At 48.4% G+C, this 22,941-nt stretch overlaps 1 protein-coding gene across 1 annotated transcript in view; it reads left to right on the forward strand.

Moving 5' to 3' along the window:
• The first annotated feature begins 1,915 nt into the window (after nt 1–1,915).
• VPS39 (VPS39 subunit of HOPS complex) overlaps nt 1,916–22,941 on the forward strand; it is a 116,534-nt gene continuing 95,508 nt past the window's right edge. The window contains exons 1-7 of the mRNA XM_073577854.1: nt 1,916–2,205; nt 4,119–4,184; nt 7,076–7,140; nt 7,832–7,874; nt 7,971–8,065; nt 16,188–16,286; nt 19,321–19,413. Coding sequence (XP_073433955.1) covers nt 2,133–2,205; nt 4,119–4,184; nt 7,076–7,140; nt 7,832–7,874; nt 7,971–8,065; nt 16,188–16,286; nt 19,321–19,413 — 534 coding nt within the window. The 5' untranslated portion in view covers nt 1,916–2,132. The remainder of the gene's footprint in view (nt 2,206–4,118; nt 4,185–7,075; nt 7,141–7,831; nt 7,875–7,970; nt 8,066–16,187; nt 16,287–19,320; nt 19,414–22,941) is intronic.

Genomic DNA, 22,941 nt, shown 5'->3' on the forward strand with positions numbered 1-22,941 from the left:
GTAAGATGGTAAGCCAACTCTGCATACAGATCCGCTGGGACTGATGGTGTGGTGCAGCAGAGATGGTATAGCTCCCCACAGGTGGAGCTGTAGTCCCAGGGCAGTGTAGGTGCAATGGATGAGGAGAGGCGCAGAATGGTATAGAGGCTGGTACCCAGGTGTAGTGGTGCTGGAATAACTGGAGGACACCAGAGTATGCGGTTCCAAAGCTTTGCTCACTGTTTGCAGTTCACTCAACTGCCTGCCTCCGTACTGTGTTCTCCAGGTCAGGGCTCCAGCCAACCTCCAGGCAGGATAGGATTCTCCCTTCCACACTCCGCCAACATGTACCTTACTGAACGACTCCTCCAATGCGCCTTTAGGTGCGAAGCACTCCAGTACTTAGTTACCCTGGAATGCCTCTCTCTAGGTGTTCCTAGTCTTTACTTGTATGACAGACAGCTGTAGCCTGCTTCGGGGACTCCTCACTGCGGGTTCCATGACAATTGTGTACAAGATAATTGTGTACGGACAATTGTGTACAGAAAATTGTGTACAGGCCAATTGTGTCCAAGGACAATTGTGTACAAGGACAATTGTGTACAGGGCAATCGCCTTGTACACAATTGCCTTGTACACAATTGTCATTGTACACAATTGGCCTGTACACAATTGTCTGTACACAATAGTCCATACACAATTATCTTGTACACAATTGTCCTGTCACCCTCACTGCGTCCCGGCTCTCTATTCAGTTGCTGTTGTGTCCCAAGTCTATGATGGGAGCAAGGCGTTAGCGGCTCACTACTCCTCCAGTGTCTGTTGCCGGACATAAAGATCCAATCAACCTCGGGGACCGGGGCCCCGGCCTTTGCTCTCTCTGGACTGGAAGGGTTCTCTATCTTTCTTCAACCAGCTTCCCACCGTCCTTCTATTCTCCTTCGTTCCGATCTGTTCTATCTCACTTATGGAAGGTTAGGTTATCAATCTTATCAGTCTCAATCTCTGGTCTTTCTCGTGCCAGCAGCCTAGATCACTGGGACCTGCTGCAGCACGTCCCTCAGACACCCATCTTCTCTCTCCTCTAACCAACTAACCACTAACTCTCACTCTTCCCACTCTTTTATATCTAACTCCACCCGCCTCCCAGCACCTCTCGTGTTACGAAGCCAGGGACCACAAAAGGCACCCTATGACCTTTCCAGCATAAAGCATGGATGGGTCCCTGCTGAACTATCCTGTGTGTGGGGTGCAGGTGTTGGAATGCGGAAAGGAGTTCCCAGCCTACCTGGATGGTGGGGCACTACACCTTAGGAGAAGGTGCAGTACCTCTGTGGCGACTGAAGCCTCAGGGGCGCCACACCAGCACACATGCAAACAGACTGTGACTATGGGCCCACTCACCTCCGATACTAAGGAGACGTTCCATACCATCCCGCTGACTTTGACGGTGCGAGCTGTAGGCCTGACCGGGGGAAACAAGCGGAATATCCCTGGTCCTCGCCGCTGACCTTCATCCATCTGCACCGACGCCACAGACACCTCCTCCACGGACACTTCACCCCGAGACTTCAAGGCTATGCCTAGGAGAGCCAGGCTACGTTGCGGCTGTCAGGAGACAGTGCCTCACATTCCTCCAGGACCAGACCAGACACTTTACACATCACAGCGCCACCGTGGGAACTCCAAGGATCCCTCCTCTGGAAGTTTACCCATTTATTGAACACTTATTCTCGTTTTGAACTTTATCCTCCATACATCCCTTATTCTCTCCCTGCGTGGAGTATTCCCTGTAACTTAAACCTGCACAGAGCCGCTCTATGGAGTGAGGCCGCTATAGCCGGACGTCCCTGTACAGAGCAGCTCGATGTTGTGAAGCCGCTACGGCTGGACGACGTCCCTGCATAAAGGCGCTTTGGCCGCTGCAGCTGCACTGTTGTTACATCACGTGGTGTGGGCGTGGCCTTCTGTACTGACCATTGTGGCTCCAGCGCGGGGCGTGGTTTCATACCAGGAAGCCGAGCACCAGCAGTCTCCAGCCTTCGCACCGGACAGGCCTTCTCGCCGGGTTGCGGACCGTTTCTCTGCCCTTCGAGTCGCACAACGTTGCCGGATCGGCCGTGGTCTGGCGGGTGTATCAGGCCGCTGCAGTTATGCATGACGCCTTTGAACAGGTGCTGATCCTGGAGAAACTGCCGCTGCAGATAGAGTGTGTGGCAGCCTGGGGTAAGTACTGGCAATGGGGGGTCTGAATGCCCGGGGTAAGTGCTGGCAGTGGGGGTCTGAAGGGCTGGGGTAAATGCCGACAGTGGGGGTCTTATTGCCCGGGGTAAATGCCGACAGTGGGGGTCTTATTGCCCGGGGTAAGTACCGGCAGTGGGGGTCTTATTGCCCGGGGTAAGTACCGGCAGTGGGGGTCTGATGGCCCGGGGTAAGTACCGGCAGTGGGTGTCTTATGGCCCGGGGTAAGTACTGGCAATGGGGTCTGATGGCCCGGGGTAAGTACCGGCAGTGGGCGTCTGATGGCCCGGGGTAAGTACCGGCAGTGGGTGTCTTATGGCCCGGGGTAAGTACTGGCAATGGGGGTCTGATGGCCCGGGGTAAGTACCGGCAGTGGGCGTCTGATGGCCCGGGGTTGAGCGCCGGCATTGGGTGTCTGATGGCTCCGGGTGAGTGCCGGCAGTGGGGGTCTGATGGCCCGGGGTTGAGCGCCGGCAGTGGGGGTCTGATGGCCCGTGGTTGAGCGCCGGCAGTGGGGGTCTGATGGCCCGGGGTTGAGCGCAGGCCCGTGGGGGTCTGATGGCCCGGGGTTGAGCGCAGGCCCGTGGGGGTCTGATGGCCCGGGGTTGAGCGCAGGCCCGTGGGGGTCTGATGGCCCGGGGTTGAGCGCAGGCCCGTGGGGGTCTGATGGCCCGGGGTTGAGCGCAGGCCCGTGGGGGTCTGATGGCCCGGGGTTGAGCGCAGGCCCGTGGGGGTCTGATGGCCCGGGGTTGAGCGCAGGCCCGTGGGGGTCTGATGGCCCGGGGTTGAGCGCAGGCCCGTGGGGGTCTGATGGCCCGGGGTTGAGCGCAGGCCCGTGGGGGTCTGATGGCCCGGGGTTGAGCGCAGGCCCGTGGGGGTCTGATGGCCCGGGGTTGAGCGCAGGCCCGTGGGGGTCTGATGGCCCGGGGTTGAGCGCAGGCCCGTGGGGGTCTGATGGCCCGGGGTTGAGCGCAGGCCCGTGGGGGTCTGATGGCCCGGGGTTGAGCGCAGGCCCGTGGGGGTCTGATGGCCCGGGGTTGAGCGCAGGCCCGTGGGGGTCTGAAGGCCCGCCGGGATTGAGCACTGGCGCAAGACTTAAGACTGCATTCGCATTACTATTGTACACATCCATGTGCCATCTTTTTTTTTTTTTTTTTTTTTTACCCAATCGGGTTTCATTGAATTGAGCACACAACCATTGTAAATGTGTTCTTAGCTCGTCCCGTTCTCTGTGCCGGCCAGGGCTGTTGTATTCATTAGCCCAGCGCTCCTCTGCCGGCCGCTTATATTTAACCACAGGTATTGTTTGCAGCAGCGACCTTACTACTGCTTATTTCTCTGCGGATCCCAACTATCAAAACAACACCTTTTTCCTGGTGTTTAGTCGAGTTGCCTAGTTGTTACCCTTAAAGGAAATCTATTGCCAGGGTTTTGCTACCTGCTCTGAGAGCAGCATGATGTAGGGGCCAAAACCCTGATTTCCAGTAATGTCAATTACTGGGATGTTTGCAGTCTTGATAATATCACAGTTTTATCAGCAGGAGACCATCTCTAGAGGACTAGTAAACCTACTGTCATGTAGTCCAAACCCACCACTGATTGGCAGCTTCCTGCCTATGCACAGTGTACACAGTAAGCTGGCCAGTCAATGATATGGGCAGGGTTGGACGGAGCTCAGCATTCAAAGAACAGCTAGATCTGCAGTAGATAAATCAGTGATTTTATTGAAACTAAAGCAAGCAGCCCAGTGAGTGACCCATTGCTGGAATCAGGGTCTCTGCCCCTACATCATGCTGCTCTCAGATGGGGTAGCATAAACCTGATGACACTTTCCTCTAACTGTCTGTATCGGTGCCTGTTCCTAAATGATTGGTAACAATATTGTGCTTATTTTTCAGAGGACTGCCTTCTCGTTGGCACTAAACAGGGACATTTACTACTGTACAGGGTCAAAAAAGAGCAAGGTGAGTCATTCCGTACTGAATCTGTCCATAATAAAGTGGTGCAATCTTACTTTTAGGGGATGTCCACTCAGGACTGATGCGCTGGTGACTTTCTGGAACACCAAAACCACATCAATTCATGCATTTTTGTAGTAGGTGTTGCGAATGATTTGTAGCAGATTTCACCGTAAGCGTTACAAATTGTGAAAATCTGCCCCGTACATGAGCATGTAATAGAGATACTACCAAAAATCACTGCTTCATGGCTGAATCATGTTAATGAGACATCCAAGAAAGTGACGCCTTTACAATGCTCTCTGCATTCTTAATCATGATGGGAATGTTGGATAAAACTATTTAAAATCACAATGACTGATCCCTTGTGAAGACGTCATGGCAAACATGCAGGTACTATAAAGCTTTATAGCTGTTTATCATGCGAAAAGTGGACATTAATAATGTGTTTAATATTTTTAGAAAGGGTCATTTCTATATCCACGCCATTAGTTTTGGTTTTTATTAATGATGAGCGAATGTTCTAGGATAAGGTGTTATCTCAGCATGCTCGGGTGCTAATAGTGTCTTCGGCGTGCTTGAATAATATGTTAGTCGCCGCGGCTGCATGTCTCACTGCGGTTCGACAGCCACAACACATGCAGGGATTGCCTGTTTGTTAGACAGTCCCTGCATGTCTCTCGGCTTTTGGAACAGGTTGGATTGCAGATCTTTGTGGGGTAATCACTTATTAGTCCTGATGGTGTGAGGGTGCTGGAGTGGGATTGCTTTACTTTCTATCATTCATTGGTTCCGCCGTACAGATGACAGCACTCCAGAACATATATCCCAGTAACAATGAATCTCATACACCTCTGGTGTGGCTTACTTTCTCTCAATCGGAAGGATATGTGATTTGCCTTCCTTCCCCGGACCGTCTTGCCTTGGTCTCTTATACCTGTATTGTGTTGTCTTGATGATCCTATCTGGCTGGGTGAGACGCCTCTGACAGTCGGTCTAAGGGGTGAAGCTTGGCGCTGCGGTGTTTCAGAGAAAAACATTAAAAGTCGCCGGGGACAAAGTAAGGCAAACGAGCATCAGGCAGCATGTATCAGCTTTCAGGTTCCCTTTAATGAGCCTTGTCACATGACTTCGGACCCAGAGTAATGGGGCACCATATGGGAAAAATCAAACTGGGATTGCATTGATGGCGGCTCTCCCCCCTGAGCATAACGGCTGCATAGAAGTACGTTCTGTCACGCTCTGGTTGTGAGAGCCGCCTGCCAGTCCGAGCGTTGTGTTGCGATCCCCGTCTGAGTTGTGCATCGTCTGACTTTTCCCCAAGTCCTCGTTTATCTTCACAGAAAAAAAAACATTTTTTAGACACTTCTTGTTATATCCAGATATCGGCAGGATCATCTGACAGTCTGTGTATAGATGTCTCCCGATTCTACCCCGACAGGTCATTTCAGGGAGAGAATGGCTGATCCTTTGTGTTCTTTCTTGAAATTTTCGCAGCTACTTTCTCAAAGAAATCCCAGGGGTTCTCCTGTGTATGGGGTAGTCAGGGGGGATGGCTGGCATCTATTGTTTCGCTGACTGTTGTCCATTGAGTTTGGGGTGCTTTTGTGGCTTTACATTAAGATGTTGCCCCTAACTTACCTTGTGCTTTGGCCTCTGGCTGCGTCTGAGGGATGAATTGATAACCTTGCTTGCTGCTTATGTGTAGGCATGATTTCAAGAACTGCTGCATCATATACCAGGTGCGTTTGTGAGGAGACTCTGGGGGCATCATACAGTGTGGGTGGGGTGGACGACTGTGGGGGCATCATAGTGAGTGGGGAGGACGACTGTGGGGGCATCATAGTGAGTGGGGAGGACGACTGTGGGGGCATCATAGTGAGTGGGGAGGACGACTGTGGGGGCATCATAGTGAGTGGGGAGGACGACTGTGGGGGCATCATAGTGAGTGGGGAGGACGACTGTGGGGGCATCCTACAGCATGTGTGGGTGTGGTGGGAGCTATGAAAACAAAATTGTACGCATTGCTTTTTCCTAACTTTCAGGCTATGTACTCACGTTGCAGAAATGCTGCAGAAATTTCCGCACTCCAGCTGCGGGTAAAACGCATGTGAATTCGCATGCGTTTTTCGTTCGGAAAACAAGCGTTTTTCACTTGCAGACTGCTTGTGCATTCCAAGAGATTGGCATCGCTTGGAAATGTGATATATACAATGTTTAAAATAATGAAAAAAAAAATATTGCTATTCTCACCTTCTGATGGCCCACGATCTGCTCTGCGGCGCTCCCGGCATCTTCCGGTCCCAGTAATGCTTTGCGCGAAGGACCTGAGATTATGTCACGCTCACGAGAGCGCAATGTCTTCAGCGGTCATTCGCGCAAAACATTACTGGGACCGGAAGATGCCGGGAGCGTGGTGAGAGGCGGGAAGGATTTCGGGGGCCACCGGAGGGTGAGTATATCACTATTTTTTTATTTTTATTCTATTTTTTACAGGAATATGTTACCCACAGCCCGGAGGACAGTCTCCTTTCCTCCAGACCCTGGGTACCATCTGCACATGATCCGCTTACGTTTTGCATGGTGGGCATAGCCATATGCGGAAAGTAAGCGGATCAATGCATTCCTATGTGTGCGGAGTCGCCGCGATTCCGCAAAAAGAATGGGTATGCTGTCGATTTTACCGTGATGCGATTCCGCAGCAGAAAAATCCGTAGGATTGCATGGGATGCGTTTTCTTTTCGTTTTCGCGGCGATTCCGCAGCGCAAAAAAACGCAGCGTGTGCGCACAGCCTCAAAGTTGGATGGATTGGGTAGTAATTATGGTGTTTTAAGAACTTTTCTCATTTTCTTGTGACATTTTTCCAGAATATAAATATTTTTTTTTTTTTTTTTAGGTTGTAACCAGTTTGAAGTAACTCTAGAAAAATCCAATAAGAACTTTGCTAAGAAAATTCAGCAGGTACAAGATGTAGCTTTTAGAGTTTTGTTAGATTTTCAACATTCGTTTCCTCTGGTAATGATCTGATTGTTGAGATGACAGCTGAGAACCTTGGCTATCGGCTCATACAGCTGAGGAAATACATAATGTGGTGTAAAGCAAGGATGGGAAAAACATTTTGCCGAGAAGCTACATGGCAGACAGAGACTGTTGCAGATTGCTGAACCGATACATTGAAATTAATTCTGTTGAATGTTAATATTACTATATTATTGTATATTAATTTTATTGATCATTATTGAGCCGATCAATACCATATAATTAGCTAATTTTTATATTATAGTTTTATAAAAAAAAATAGTAAATTCTTCTATTCTTGTAGAAGAAAAAAAAATAAATTGTCGTCCTTCAGATTATGATGGTCCACTCCTTCCAGCCGTCTTGCTGCCGCTGTCCACAGATAGGAACAGCCCTAGGGCTGGATGGACCATTGGCCATGGTTTGCCCTTGTCTGGTGTAAAGTATTATGACTTTGATTCTTTTAGAGCTGAAGCCATTTCTTCAATGGCTCTGCACTATGAGAGGTCGGACTGAGCAGGGTACCCCACCCTATTAATGTCTATAGGCTCTGGTGGGGCATATAGAGAAGATTTATTTGGATTTAAAAACCCTGTTTTTGTCTCTTATATTTTTTTTTTTTTTTTTCTTTCAGATTCATGTTGTTCCTCAGTTTAAGATCCTTGTGAGTTTGCTTGGTGAGTTGTGTTGTGATATACGCTGTGGTCACGTGTGCTCGGCTGATGACCGGATTCTAAATTTACCTTCTTTTCCTTCTTCCCCTCCACACATAGATAACAATGTATGTGTCCACGACTTGCTGACTTTCCAACTGATGACCACCATTTCTAAGGCCAAGGGGGCCTCTTTACTGTCTTGTGATCTGCAGGTGAGCTCACTTTACTTGAACCTCTCAACCGCTGATACATTATTTTACAAGTTTTTTAGCCTCTTGGTAATCCTTACAGTGTTTAGGATGTTATAACATTTATTCGTAGTAGTTGAATTTTACTTATAAAAAAAAACAAACCCAAAAACCCTTTAATAAAATAACAGTTGAACCTGAAGTGGCAGTGCAAGTACTCTGCCTGATATTCGGGATAAATCCACAGTTATGGAAGTTACAAAAGCAAATGCAGAAAGTAGCCGCCATATGATGCTGCCATCTATTTTTCGGTCCAGGAACATCTTTACCCCTCCAGGTTTTCCAATTTACAGCGACTCCGGACATAAACAGATGTTGCAAATTTTGCTCCATTTAGTTCCTTGGGAAATTCTTCCTACAGAACTGTTATAGATGGGAACCAGACAAGTCTGAGCGAGGCTGTTATTGACACAGAAGGCTGCATCCTGTAATCTAAGGGTTTCGGTTCCCACAAATGTCTGAAATAAAAATGGTAACTCTTTTGTCGAAAGTATATATATTTTTTTTTTATGCACTCCTGACCAGTAGAAAATACTAGGCATTGGCATATAGAACTTGAAAATCATAAAGTATGTTTTGGAAATGCAGGGGCAATTGGGGGCTTATATACAGTTTGCTGGACAGCGGTACATGATGAGTTAAAGCACGCGTGTCACTAATGTAAGTTCCCTGCCCCTAGTATTATACTCGCCAGCTGCCGTCTTCTGTAATGGGCGCTGCTCCGATTGTTTCCAGCAGGTTGGGACCTGCAGTGATCGCTCCAGTGTTAGCTGGGTGGTCCAGAGATCACAACTCAATGTAAGTCTATGAGAGCCAGAAAGAGGGTCTCGTACACTAAGAGTCCCGTTACATTTAGCGATGCACTAGCGATCCCGACAACGATATGACCCGGTCAGGATCGCTGGTGCATCGCTAAATGGTCACTAGTGAGCTGCCACACAGGCAGATCTCACAAGCGACGTAGCAGCGATAAGGGTTCCGTCGGTGGTCACTGTTACCTTTCACACCGCAGCGATGATGACGACTTCCGCCTGCGTCCATGCGTCGCTAGTCAGCACCAGCGGGACGCCAACGAGGAGAAAATGTTCCAGAACATTCCAGCGCAATCAGCGATATCCAGCAGGGGGGCCGGTCGCCGCTATGTGTCACACAAAGCGAGATCGCTAGCGATACCGCTGTTGCGTCACAAAATCAGTGACGCTTTAGCGATATCGCTTGTGATCTCGCTATGTGTAAAAGGCCCTTTACACTGAGAGCTTGTGACTGTTACCTCTGACTCCTAGTCTGTCAGACGTTGTGGCAGAAGACAGCGGCTGGTGAGTGTAAGACTAGGGATAGGAAACTTGGATTAGAGGCACCACTCTAGCGCTGAAATAAAAAAAAAAAGGCACTGGAGTGGTGCTTCGAATGTGGAGCTGCTATTGGGAAATCTTGCTGACGGGTTCCCTTTTAATGCAGAAAACGTCCAAAGAAGCAATCCACGGCCTCCTCTAGTCTGTACACCTGCTATGCTCACAGTACTGGAGCGCACAGGACCTTTCTTCCCAAAGATCCCGCAAGTGGCAGCGGGAGCTGGCGCACAAGGCCCTTTGCAGCGCTGTTGCTCAGGAGATGGAGCACTCTGCTTTGCTTGCCGCCTGTTTGCGCTAAAACTGTCTGCTTCCGCACGTGCTGCAGCGTAGTAGCAGCAGCAGTTGTTCGCAATAAGCAGTATCCATGGTTATGACCATTCATAGTGACAATTAGCTGTTAGTGGCTATCTAAGCTACTGCAATGCCTGCACATGGGGTAAGTGACATAACAAATCAGAAATATACTATATTTATAAATGTAGATATTTCTAACATTATTATTGGGACACTATCTTGGAGTTGGGAAGACCCCTTTAAGGCCTCTTATTTCCGCACTATATGACATTAGTGCTTATTGAACGTGCTGACATAAGGCATCATCTCCCAAACTCTGGTGCTAACTCAGTGACTTCTGCATGCTCGAATAATAAGTTTGCGTCCCCGCGGCTTCATGTCTCGCAGATCTTCGATAGCCACAACACATGCAGGGTTTGCCTAACTGACAGGCCTGAGTGACCATTGCATGTGAGCTAGTTATGGCATAAAGCTATATATGGTTTGTGAGAGTACGACCACTTATACATTTGCTTTTATGACTTATAACAGCTGGTGCCAGGTGTTTTTTTTGGAAAATATATACAGAAGGAATGGAGGATTAATATGAATTTTTGTTACACTGTAATTTAGGTTTTATATGTACACCTCAAAAGTGCAAAGAAAGTCATGGCTACTAAAGGCACAAAATATTGAATACTCCTCAGCAACAAAAGGGTTAAGAAATTATGAAACAAAAGATGGTCGATCTAGTGCTGAATAGTTTTTTTTTTTTTTTTATTTGTATGCTGGATGCTTTACTCACAACAAATGGCATTGCAGTTATAAATAAACTAGTGATGGGATACCTTTTTTGTGTTTTAGGGCCTCCGTGCCCCTCCCCCCTTTGGTGGTCACCAGGTTTAATCTAGGCCCCGGCTTCCATTTGGGCCTAGTCTCCGCAGTGGCTCTGCCCACCCGACTTCTCAGTTCTTTGGGCTGGCTTTTCTCCTGCCTGTAGCTCCTTCACTTCCTCTTCCTGCACCCGGTGGCTAGCTCTGCCCACTCCTCCCAGCCTCATCAGACAGGCTGCGTTTGTTGCCATCTTTCTCCCCCCTGGTTCCGGCGGTTAGCTCCACCCCCTCTTCCTGTCTCCGAACGGGTTTTTTCTCAGTCCGCCCACTCTTCTGCAGCACAAGATTTCGCACGCGGATTCCCTGCATCCTCTTTGCGGCGCCATTTTACGGTGTGTGGATCTGGATGGTGACTTCTCCCTGCAGGACCTGCTCTTCTCCAGCTTTGCACAGCAGCCTCTACAGCCTGGAAGCAGACTGCAGGACCACTACTCTTACTGTGAGTAGCTCTGCAGACTGACACTCTCCTCTGCATTTCTTACTGTCCCCCAACCTTCTGGCATCAGTTAGTCGGTCTGCTCTTCATGCCTAGTTTTAAAGGAGAGCATTCTTGTCCTCCTACTTCTTCTTCTTCCTGTGCTCTGGTCAGACACTTTGTATGCTCTTCCTGTAGATGCAAGCTCCCTTCAGGTCAGTCCTCTCACCTTTGTCAGGACTGCAGCAATCACACTGTTCCCCCACCGCCCAGGAGTCTCCTTCTGCCCCAGGTGAGAGCGAGGCTCCTATTTCAGGGTGGGCTTCCTCTATCACAGTCTGTTGCGGATCTCACTAAGGTGTCGCAGACCCTGGTGTCCGTACTTGATAGGTTGCCCCCTTCCGACGTCCATAGTGGCTATCGGGTCACAGGAATTACCGTCTGGGCATTCCAACACAGGCTGCAAGAGAACCAGACTGGAGCGCCTCTCTAGGTCCTCTTCCCGCTCCATATCGCACCCTGGTCCTTCTCAGCGGTCTGCCTCTTACCGATCCTCCTCTCCCGAGTCAGGCGAGGCGTTCTCGGACACACCATCAGAGGATGAAACTTCTAACATGAGGGATATGGTTCAGAGCCTCATTGGTGTGGTCAACCAGACCTTTAGCATCAAGGACACCTCTACAGAACCCGCAGATCAGGCGGTTTCGTTCAGACGGTCTAAACCACCTTCCAAGGTCTTGGCTCCTCATGCAGAATTCAAGGAGATACTTGCCAGGGAAAGGGAGAACCCAACCAGACACTTTCAAAGAGGGAAGCGCCTCATTGTCCAATACCCCTGTTTTCCTGAGCTCACCGCCAACTGGACAGCTTCTCCGACCGTGATTCCACCAGTTTCCAGACTGTCCACCAACACGGTCCTCCCGCTTACTAGCGGAGCATCCCTCAAGGATGCTAATGACAGGATTATAGAATCCTTTGCAAAGTCAGCCTTCAAAGCGGCTTCTTCTACATTATGGCTGGCTTTTGCTTCCACTTGGGTTTCGATGTCCGTAGTCAAATGGGCCAAACAACTCCATTAAGGCATTCTTGCTGGAGCTCAACCGGAGCAGCTGGTGGATCTCGCCGACCAAATTTCTCATGCAGGGAAGTACTTGGTAGCTGTTTCCCTGGATGCCGCTTCTTGCGCACCTCAGGTGTCCAACAATATTGTGGTTATCCGGCGGACTATCTGGCTTAAGGCCTGGCAGGTGGACTTATCGTCAAAAAATTCCCTTACTAGTCTGTCTTTCCAGGGATCACGTCTTTTCAGTTCCATGTTGGACCAAATAATTAAGGATGCCACTGGGGACACAAGTTCCCTTCTCCCCCAGTCCAAACCTCGCTGGCCTCCTCCAAAGTGGCAATTTCGGTCTTTTCGTCCCTTTCGCCATTTCGTGGAAAGAGGTTTTTTCCCACCAGCAGAGGCTGCAGGCCCGCCAGGAGAGGAATAAGGTTTCATTTAAACTCACCACTTCCTGGCATACCCGCACGTCCATGGTAGATCCGCCAGGCCTAGACCTGGCAGATCTTCCTCGGCATGACTCATACCGGGACCCCAGCGTATCTCTCCTTTTCTTCAGAAATATTCTGCTTGCCACAGTGGAGGACACATGGGTCAGGGAGGTTGTATCATCAGGATACAAAATAGATTGCTTTGCAGCCCCGAGATCGATTCTTCGAATCCCATCCTCCAAGAGATCCTTCTCTGGTCTAGGGTTTCTTTGCTTCCATAGACTCCCTTCTCAGTTCGGGGGTAATCGTTCCTGTCCCAGACCGAGAACGTTTCACAGGTTTCGACTCATCCTGTTTGTGGTGCCGAAGAAAGACGGCACGGTTCGGCCTATCCTGGATCTCAAGTTACTGAGCAAAAGAGTCCGCCTGCGACATTTCAAGATGGAGTCCCTTTGTTCAGTAATGGCTTCCATGGAGGTGCAGAGATTCCTGTGTTCCATAGACATTTTGAATGTCTATCTTCGTGTCCCTATTTTCCCAGGGCATCAGAGATTCCTGCATTTTGCGGTAAAATAAGACCATATCCAGTTTGTCGCCCTTCAATTCGGTCTTGCCACCGCTCCCCAGGGTTTTCACAAAAATCATGGCAACGTTGATGGCCATTTTGAGGATCAGAGGTCTAGTGCTTATCCCGTACCTTGACAACATCTCATCAAGGCTGTCTTTTTCTCAGGCCCAGGAAAGCCTGTCCATCATTCTCGACACCCTGTTCCATTTCGGGTGGCTTGTCGACAAGAAGAAGTCCTGCCTTGTTCCGACTCAACGCCTCGTTTTTCTAGACATGCTGTTCAACACCCGTCAGACAAGGGTTTTCCTCCCCCGAAGAGAGTTCGTTCTCTACAGGGCCCTCCGGCTTCCCTCTTTCTGCTCAGCCATGAAGGTCCTAGGGAGGATGGTGGCAGCGTCGGAAGCGATCCCTGTTGCCCAATTTCATTCCAGACCGCTTCAGCAGGCCATCATTTCATTTCGCATTGGGACAGGTCTGTTCTCTCAATGGATCATCTGATTCGGCTCTCTTCCCGAGTTTAGCGATCTCCCAATTGGTGGCTGACTACCCTCCAGCCCCCCCCTCCCCCTCATCTTCCAGAGCCTGTCCTTCCTTCCCGTCCACTGGCAGGTGGTGACAACGGGTGCCAGCCTTCTCAGCTGGGGTGTGGAATTTTGCCATCTGACTGTTCTGGGACGTTGGTCGGCACAGGAATGTTCTCTGCTGATCAACGTCCTCGAGATAAGGGCCATCCTTCTGTCACTCCTTCACTGGGAAAGGCTTCTCAGGGGTCTGCCAATCAGGGTTCAAACTGACAATGCCACGGCAGTGGCATATGTCAATCACCAGCGTGGGACTGAGTTCCTTAGCGGTGGCCGAGGTATCCAAGATTCTCCTTTGGGCAGAGGTGACGGCTCCAGCGATATCCGCAGTGCGTATCCCCGGCGTTTGGCAACTGAGCCACCAATTTTCTCAGCCGCGAGGGTCTTCCATCAGACTTGCCTTGATGGGGGACGCCGGATGTGGACCTCATGGCGTCCTGAACAGGAAGGTTCCTCAATTCGTCTCCAGGTCCCGCTATCCTCTCGCAGTGGGCGCAGACTCTGGCCATTCCTTGGACACATTTCGTGATTCCCTATCTGTTCCCTCCCCTTCCTCTTCTTCCCAGGCTGTTGAAGAAGATCAAGGCGGAGGGGTGCCAGTCATACTGATCGCACTGGATTGGCCCAGAAAGTCTTGATTTTGCAGAGATCGTCAATTTTCTCGCTGGCGCTCCCTGGAGGCTCCCAGTCAGATCGGATCTGCTCTCCCAAGAAACAATCTGCCACCAGAATTCGCGGTCGCTCGATTTAACGGCGTGGCTGTTGAAACTGTGGTACTGAGAGCGGCCGTTTTTTCAGATTGGGTGACTCACACCATGATCCAGGCTAGAAAGCCATCGTCTTCAAGGGTCTATTATCGAACCTGGAAGGCCTATTTCAGCTGGTGTGAGTCCAATCACATCCCGCCTATGTCCTTTTCTCTCCCTTCTATTTTGGCGTTTCTACAGGCATGACTGGATGCTGGTCTTGCCCTTAGTTTTCTAAAGAGCTGGGTGTCAGCGCTTTCCATTCTTTTCCAGAGGCGCTTATCCTCCTCTCAGTTCAAAACCTTTCTTCAAGGGGTAGCGCATGCAGTTCCTCCATACCGGACTCCCGTGGATCGCTGGGACCTCACTCTAGTCCTGGAGGCCCTGAGAAGTATTCCCTTTGAACCTCTCCGAGACGTTTCCCTGTCGTTTCTGTCCTGTAAGGTGGCTTTTCTCATGGCCATCACCTCCATCAGGCGCGTCTCCGAGTTGGCGGCCCTTTCTTGTTTACCTCCTTTCTTGGTTCTTCACCAGGATAAGGTGGTCTTGGGGCCTCCGCCGCCTTTCCTTCCCAAGGTGGTGTCCGCTTTCCACCTAAATGAGGACATTGTTCTCCCTTGTTTTTCAGGGTCTATCTTGCTAGGACCGCTCCCCTTGGAAAGACACTCGCTTTTCGTCATTCCAGATGGTGCGCGAAGAGGCCTGAAGGCCTCCAAGGTGACAATTGCTTTCTGGATCAGAACTGCGATTTTTGGAGGCTTTCCGGGTCAAGAACAGAGTGCCCCCTTCCGCCCTGGGATTAAGGCACGCTCGACCCGGGCTCTGGGCGCCTCCTGGGCGGTACACCATAGGGCTTCCGCCCTACAGCTTGGCAAAGTGGCAACCTGGTCTTCCATCCACACGTTCGCCAAATTTTTTAGGATCCATATCTATGCTTCGGCGAACGCCAGCCTAAACAGAAGGATCTTGCAGGCGGCAGTGGTGAGTTCTCCGACCTGAACAGAGTTTTTGCTGTTTCCTCCCCAGGGACTCCTTTGGGACGTCCCATGGTTCCTGTGTCCCCCAATGAAGCGATAGAGAAAACAGGATTTTTGGTTGCTTTCCATAAAATCTGTTTCTCGGAGCCTTCATTAGGGGGGACACAGCACCCTCCCATGTTTATCAGCCTTTTTTTCTGTGTTACTATTGTTAGTTTGAATTGTTTTGTCTTTTTTTTTCTTTCTCTCTCGTTGCTTCTCCTACTGCTTTCTCACTAACTATCCTAATGCCAGTTGGTGGGGTGTACACTGCAGAGGAGGAGCTTTTTTTTTTTTTTTTTTTTTTCTTTATACAAAAGAAGAGTCTACTGTGTTCCAGTGCATGACAAACCTGGAGAGGTTGCGTGTAATATCAGTACCAACTAACATCACAGCCTCACCAAAGAGAAGAAGCTCCAGACGTCACATTAAGGACGAGTTGATTCAATGTTTAATCAAATATTCCAGGATAATTTTTAAGTTATATAAATTTCCAAATGACCATTTTCAGAAAAAAGGTTTCCCACTCCTGGTTTAAACCATAATGCAACCGAAGACAGCACAATTGTTCTTAAATATTGCAATACTCTTTACTTATTTTATTTTCAACAGGCATTTATAAATGAATTTCAGACAGTGTCACTTTTTTTTCCTCTTTGAGCTTTAGTATTTCCTTTTATTGTTAATTACTGTAAAAAGTAATGTAAATTCAGGTTCGTTATGAATTTTTTTTTTTTTAATTATTTTTCAGCACACTAAGACTGGTGAAGAAACGTTAAAGATGTGTGTGGCTGTTCGTAGAAAGCTGCAACTTTACTACTGGAAGGATCGTTCCTTTCATGAACTTCAGGTGATCCCTTAAGTGACTGGATTTTACCTTAAACTCTTCATGATATATGCCATTTGTCATATGTAATTTCCCTGCCTTTGTTGCGAGCTCGCATCTTTCCTGGCACATGACAGCCGATTTAATCAGCCGTTCATGTGCTTTTAACAGCCGCGACTGGAGCGGTGCTCCACCCGCGGCTGTTAAGGTGTTAAATTCTGTTGTCATTCCATGCTCCCATTGGCACACCCGCTATGTGATGGTTTGGTGTCGATGGGTTGTCATGACGCCTGATGGGTTTATTGAATACCCCCGTGCCTGTCATTATGATCCTCTTGTGAAACCCCGCCCGTTGCTGGCGTTCATAGGAGATCGTAATTTTTGCTTTACAAACAGGGCTGAAGCTCTGCTATGTATTGCACAGGTGATCAGATGATCGCAGCTTCAAGTCCTCTATTAAATATAGTGAAAAGTTAAATAGAAAATAAAAAAAATTCATAAGTTGAAATCTCCCCCTTTTGCCCCATTAAAAATAAAGCAAAATAAATAAAAAAATATACATATTGTGGTATCTCTGTTCAGAAATGTCTGATTGGTAAACAGTGTAGAAAAAAATTTCAAACGCTACTTTTCAATGACATGCAAGATGCAATTAAAATGGCATCAGTAAAAATGTCGGCGCAGGGCGCAAAAAAATAAGCCATTGCCCAGCTCCATATCCCAAAAAATTAAAATGTTACGAGTGTCGAAAAATGGCGACAAAAGCAAAAAAAAATTTTCTTTACAAATTTTTTTCACCACTTAAGAAAAAAAAAAAAGAATTATACTGCCACTTCTACTTCATAGTGAACATGGCAAATAAAAAACATAAATAATTGTGGAATTGCTTTTTTTTTTTTTTTTTTTCCTGCAATTTCACTGCATTTGAATTTTTTTTCCCATTTTCCAGTCCACTACATGTAAGAATGAATGGGGTCATTCAAAAGTACCGTATATACTCACGTATAAACCGAGATTTTCAGCCCATTTTTTGGGCTGAAAGTCCCCCTCGTCTTATACTCGCTTTATATACGCCAGGTTGATCGTCGGGGGAGGGGAAGCGTGGGTGTCAGATCCAGGGCTGTGGAGTCGGAGTCGGTGCTCATTTTGGTGGAGTCGGAGTTGGAGTCGGTATAAAATGGACCGACTCCGACTCCTAAAATATATAATAAATTGGGTACAGTAATTCAATGCAGGATGTGCTGAATATTTTTTCATAGGAGTTTGGGAAAGTTATGAAATGTCCTATAAATGGCTGTTATATTCCTGATCTAAGGCTACATTCACACACAGCGTTTTTCCTGTGTTTTTTGAGGATACGTTTTTCAGCTGCAAAAGCAGATCAGCTTTTTAAAAAACTGCATCACCTGAAAGGTTTTTGAGCTCATAGATAAAGTTTTCAATAGCAAAAGCAGATTAGAAATCTGCTCTATCTATATATCCATTTATCCATATCTGTCTATCCATATCGTATCTGTACCAAAAAGAATGAAAACCGGGTAGTACACCAATATATATTCTGTTCTATATAAATATCTTGATTATTGGATCATAAAAATGATTAAATGTCTGAGGTTCACATTGTACTACAATAAATTTTTCACTTAAATATAAGCAATATGTGTGGGAGTCGGAGTCGTGGAGTCGGAGTCGGAGTTGGAGTCGGAGTCGGTGTAAGGGAAATTGAGGAGTCGGAGTCGCAGGTTTGGCTTACCGACTCCACAGCCCTGGTCAGATCATACTTGCACCACCCCCCCGGCGCATCTCTGCAGCCCCCTGCTTCTCCCACGCCTTCCTTCAGTGGTCACGTGGTACCGCTCATTAAAGTCATGAATATGTGCATATTCATGACTTTAATGAGCGGGACCATGTGACCGCTGTAGGAAGGAAGAGCTGCTGGAGACGCAGGGGCTGCAGAGACCGTGCCAGTAGGGGGTAAGTATATTCACCAGTCCATCGCTGCGCCCCGCTCTGTCCTCCCCATCCTGTGTCAGTGACGCTCAGGCAGCAGGGGGCGTGATGACATAGTTAGTGCGCACCGCGCCCCCTGCCTGAACATCACTGACAAACGACCCGGCAGACAGAGCGGGTGCAGGTGAATATCGCAGGTGCTGGGGCCCTGAGCCAGGGGTGACACCGGCACCTGGCCCCCAGCGACGGAGAGGTGAGTTTTTTTTTTTTTTTTTTTTTTTTTTTTTTTTTTTTTTTTTTTTTTATGGCAGCAGTGTCAGCATATGGGGGCATAATCTATGGAGCATTTTATGGGGCCATAATCTGGAGCATTTTATGGGGCCATTATTAATCTTTGTGCAGCATTATATTTGGCATATTATTCTATGGAGCATCTTATGGGGCAATTATTAACTTTTGTGCAGCATTATATGGGGTATATTTTGTATGGAGCATCTTTTGGGGCCATCATGAACTGTATAGAGCATTATATGGGGCTCCTGATTCAATATGGATATTCAAAAACATTTAACCTACTGAGGTCTCAATTAATTTTACTTTTATTGGTATCCATTTTTATTTTTGAGATTTACCAAGAGCTGCTGCATTTTTCACCCTAGGATTATACGCGAGTCAATAAGTTTTCCCATTTTTTTGTGGCAAAATTAGGGGGGTCGGCTTATACTCGGGTCGGCTTATACACAAGTATATATGGTATAACTTGTCCCACAAAAAACAAACCCTGATAATCCTAGTATATATGGTATAACTTGTCCCACAAAAAACAAACCCTGATAATCCTATATTGACAGAAAAATAAACCTTTATGGCTCTTGGATGAAGGGGAGCAAAAATGAAAATGGAAAATCATCCAGGGATGAATGGGTTGAAGGTGTTGTATGTTTTGTTTTTTTTTTTGTTTTTTTTTCTCAATCAACGTTTTTTAGGCCCTAAGCCGCTTGAGATTATAATCATTCCCCTCCTCCGAAGTGGTGGGAAAATGTCACATTGTAGATGCTATACTACAAATTATAATTTTTCTTTCTGATGCAAATCAACTTTTTTGCAGGGTGACTTCAGTGTTCCCGATGTCCCCAAGTCAATGGCATGGTGTGAAAACTCCATATGTGTGGGATTCAAGAGAGACTATTATCTGATCAGGGTAAGGTGTATTCTTACTAAACTCAGCGACTTGTTATTGCGCCCATTAGAATAGATTTACCAATGCTCACAATCCCGAAGGCAGGCTGCAGTCACAATATGTGATTTAGGGTGCACTTCTCAGGTCTTAATAACAACTTTCCAAAAGGCAAGTGAACCCTAACTAAAGACCTGAAAAATGTTTTACTTATTGAACTACTCAAGGAAAACTTTAAAACTCGCACTGGATTGTGTGGTATTGGGGACACTGATAGTTCAATCTATGATTAACCATTGTCTTAACGTCCTATAGGATACTCATTGTCCCATTAATCAATAGAAGGCATATGGATCCAGGTGCGGCCGCTACGTATATATAACATATTCATCGCCATATAAACCTACACTGCCTAGTGTTATCTAAAAATTGCCCTAAGCTTCCCTGACATATTTCGCCAGAGTGTCTGGCAATATCAGGGGATTGAGGCTAAAGTTATAGGTTTATGTGGTGATGAATATGGCATATAGGTAGCGGCCGCATCTGGATCCATATGCCTTATATTGAATATATTAATGAGACAATGAGTATCCTATAGGACAGTGATGGCGAACCATTCTGAGACAGTGCCCAAGCTGCAACCTAAAACCCAATAATTTGAGGAAGTGCCAACACATGCCAAATGCCCCATCATGATCCCCTTCATGTAGAAATATGCCCCATCATGATCCCCTTGATGCAGAAATATGCCCTTCATGTAGAAATATGCCCCATCATGATCCCCTTCATGCAGAAATATGCCCCATCATGATCCCCTTAATGCAGAAATATGCCCCATCATGATCCCCTTAATGCAGAAATATGCCCCATCATGATCCCCTTCATGCAGAAATATGCCCCATCATGATCCCCTTCATGCAGAAATATGCCCCATCATGATCCCCTTCATGCAGAAATATGCCCCATCATGATCCCCTTCATGCAGAAATATGCCCCATCATGATCCCCTTCATGTAGAAATATGCCCCTTCATATAGAAATTGCCCATTCCACCACCTCCATCATTTCCTACTCCCCATCATTGTCCCTCTCCCCATCATTGGCCCGGTCCCCATCACTGGCCCTCTCCTCATCACTCACATCATTGGCCCTCTCCCCATCATTGGCCCTCTCCCCATCACTCCCATCACTCCCATCACTGGCCCTCTCCCCATCACTGGCCCTCTCCCCATCACTGGCCCTCTCCCCATCACTGGCCCTCTCCCCATCACTGGCCCTCTCCCCATCACTGGCCCTCTCCCCATCACTGGCCCTCTCCCCATCACTGGCCCTCTCCCCATCACTGGCCCTCTCCCCATCACTGGCCCTCTCCCCATCACTGGCCCTCTCCCCATCACTGGCCCTCTCCCCATCACTGGCCCTCTCCCCATCACTCCCATCACTGGCCCTCTCCCCATCATTGGCCCTCTCCCCATCCCTCCCATCACTGGCCCTCTCCCCATCCCTCCCATCACTGGCCCTCTCTCCATCCCTCCCATCACTGGCCCTCTCTCCATCCCTCCCATCACTGGCCCTCTCTCCATCCCTCCCATCACTGGCCCTCTCTCCATCCCTCCCATCACTGGCCCTCTCTCCATCACTGGCCCTCTCTCCATCACTGGCCCTCTCTCCATCACTGGCCCTCTCTCCATCACTGGCCCTCTCTCCATCACTGGCCCTCTCTCCATCACTGGCCCTCTCTCCATCACTGGCCCTCTCTCCATCACTGGCCCTCTCTCCATCACTGGCCCTCTCTCCATCACTGGCCCTCTCTCCATCACTGGCCCTCTCTCCATCACTGGCCCTCTCTCCATCACTGGCCCTCTCTCCATCACTGGCCCTCTCTCCATCACTGGCCCTCTCTCCATCACTGGCCCTCTCTCCATCACTGGCCCTCTCTCCATCACTGGCCCTCTCTCCATCACTGGCCCTCTCTCCATCACTGGCCCTCTCTCCATCACTGGCCCTCTCTCCATCACTGGCCCTCTCTCCATCACTGGCCCTCTCTCCATCACTGGCCCTCTCTCCATCACTGGCCCTCTCTCCATCACTGGCCCTCTCTCCATCACTGGCCCTCTCTCCATCACTGGCCCTCTCTCCATCACTGGCCCTCTCTCCATCACTGGCCCTCTCTCCATCACTGGCCCTCTCTCCATCACTGGCCCTCTCTCCATCACTGGCCCTCTCTCCATCACTGGCCCTCTCTCCATCACTGGCCCTCTCTCCATCACTGGCCCTCTCTCCATCACTGGCCCTCTCTCCATCCCTGGCCCTCTCTCCATCCCTGGCCCTCTCTCCATCCCTGGCCCTCTCTCCATCCCTGGCCCTCTCTCCATCCCTGGCCCTCTCTCCATCCCTCCCATCCCTGGCCCTCTCTCCATCCCTCCCATCACTGGCCCTCTCTCCATCCCTCCCATCACTGGCCCTCTCTCCATCCCTCCCATCACTGGCCCTCTCTCCATCCCTCCCATCACTGGCCCTCTCTCCATCCCTCCCATCACTGGCCCTCTCCACACACAGGGCCACACTCACCTCTCTGTGGTCTCCGCTCGCCGGCAGCTTCCTTCCTATCACTTCCTCTCACACATTGAGAGGTGCGGCTGGATGACATCATCACTCAGCTCCTCGGCCGTGCCGCTCAATGTGTGTGAGGAGGAAGCTGAAGCTCTGAACAGTGAGGCGAGGCCTTGGCCGCGTGCCAGCTGAGAGGGCTCTGCGTGCCCTGTCTGGCACGCGTTCCATAGGTTTGCCATCACTGCTATAGGACGTTAGTTCAATCTATGATTAACCATTGACTTATCGGTGTCCCCAATACCACACTGTCCAGTGCAAGTTTTAATGTTTTCCTTGAGTAGTTCAATAAAGTAAAAAAAAAATTTAGGTCTTTAGTTAGGGTTCGCTTGCCTTTTGGCAAATTGTTATTTAGTGTTGTTACCCTATGCTGGCTTAGGACAGCATTTTTGTATGTGTCCTCTCACGTCTTGTCATGGGAAACAATTATTATTCCATAACCATATCTATTCCATTCTCACTGTAAGGCGTGCAAGAGCAATATTGTGAAAAGGACATTTTTATTTTTTTCTTTAGAATTTACATTCACTTTTGCATAATGATGATAAAAATGAGAGCAGTCAGCTATGTTTGCTGCGAGGTTTCAAGGCAAAAACAGTTGAAACCAGAAGTTTACATACGCCATATAAAGACACACATGCATGTTTCTCTCAATATCTGACATGAAATCATAATAAACCTTTCCTGTTTTAGGTCAAGTTAGGATTCCCATAATTTTTAATATTTGCCAAATGCCAGAAGAACACTATCCCAACTGTGAAGCATGGTCGTGGCAGCATCATGTTGTGGGGTTGTTTTGCTGCAGGAGGGACTGGTGCACTTCACAAAATAGATGGTATCATGAGAGAAGAAGATTATGTGGCAATACTGAAACAACAAAGTGGCTTAACAAAGTCTTTGTTTTGGAGTGGCCATCACAAAGCTCTGATCTCAATCCTATTG

This window comes from Dendrobates tinctorius, unplaced genomic scaffold (genome assembly GCF_039654945.1).
Source record: "Dendrobates tinctorius isolate UK_male_01 unplaced genomic scaffold, ASM3965494v1 ptg000057l, whole genome shotgun sequence".
NCBI classification, from domain to species: Eukaryota; Metazoa; Chordata; class Amphibia; order Anura; family Dendrobatidae; genus Dendrobates; species Dendrobates tinctorius.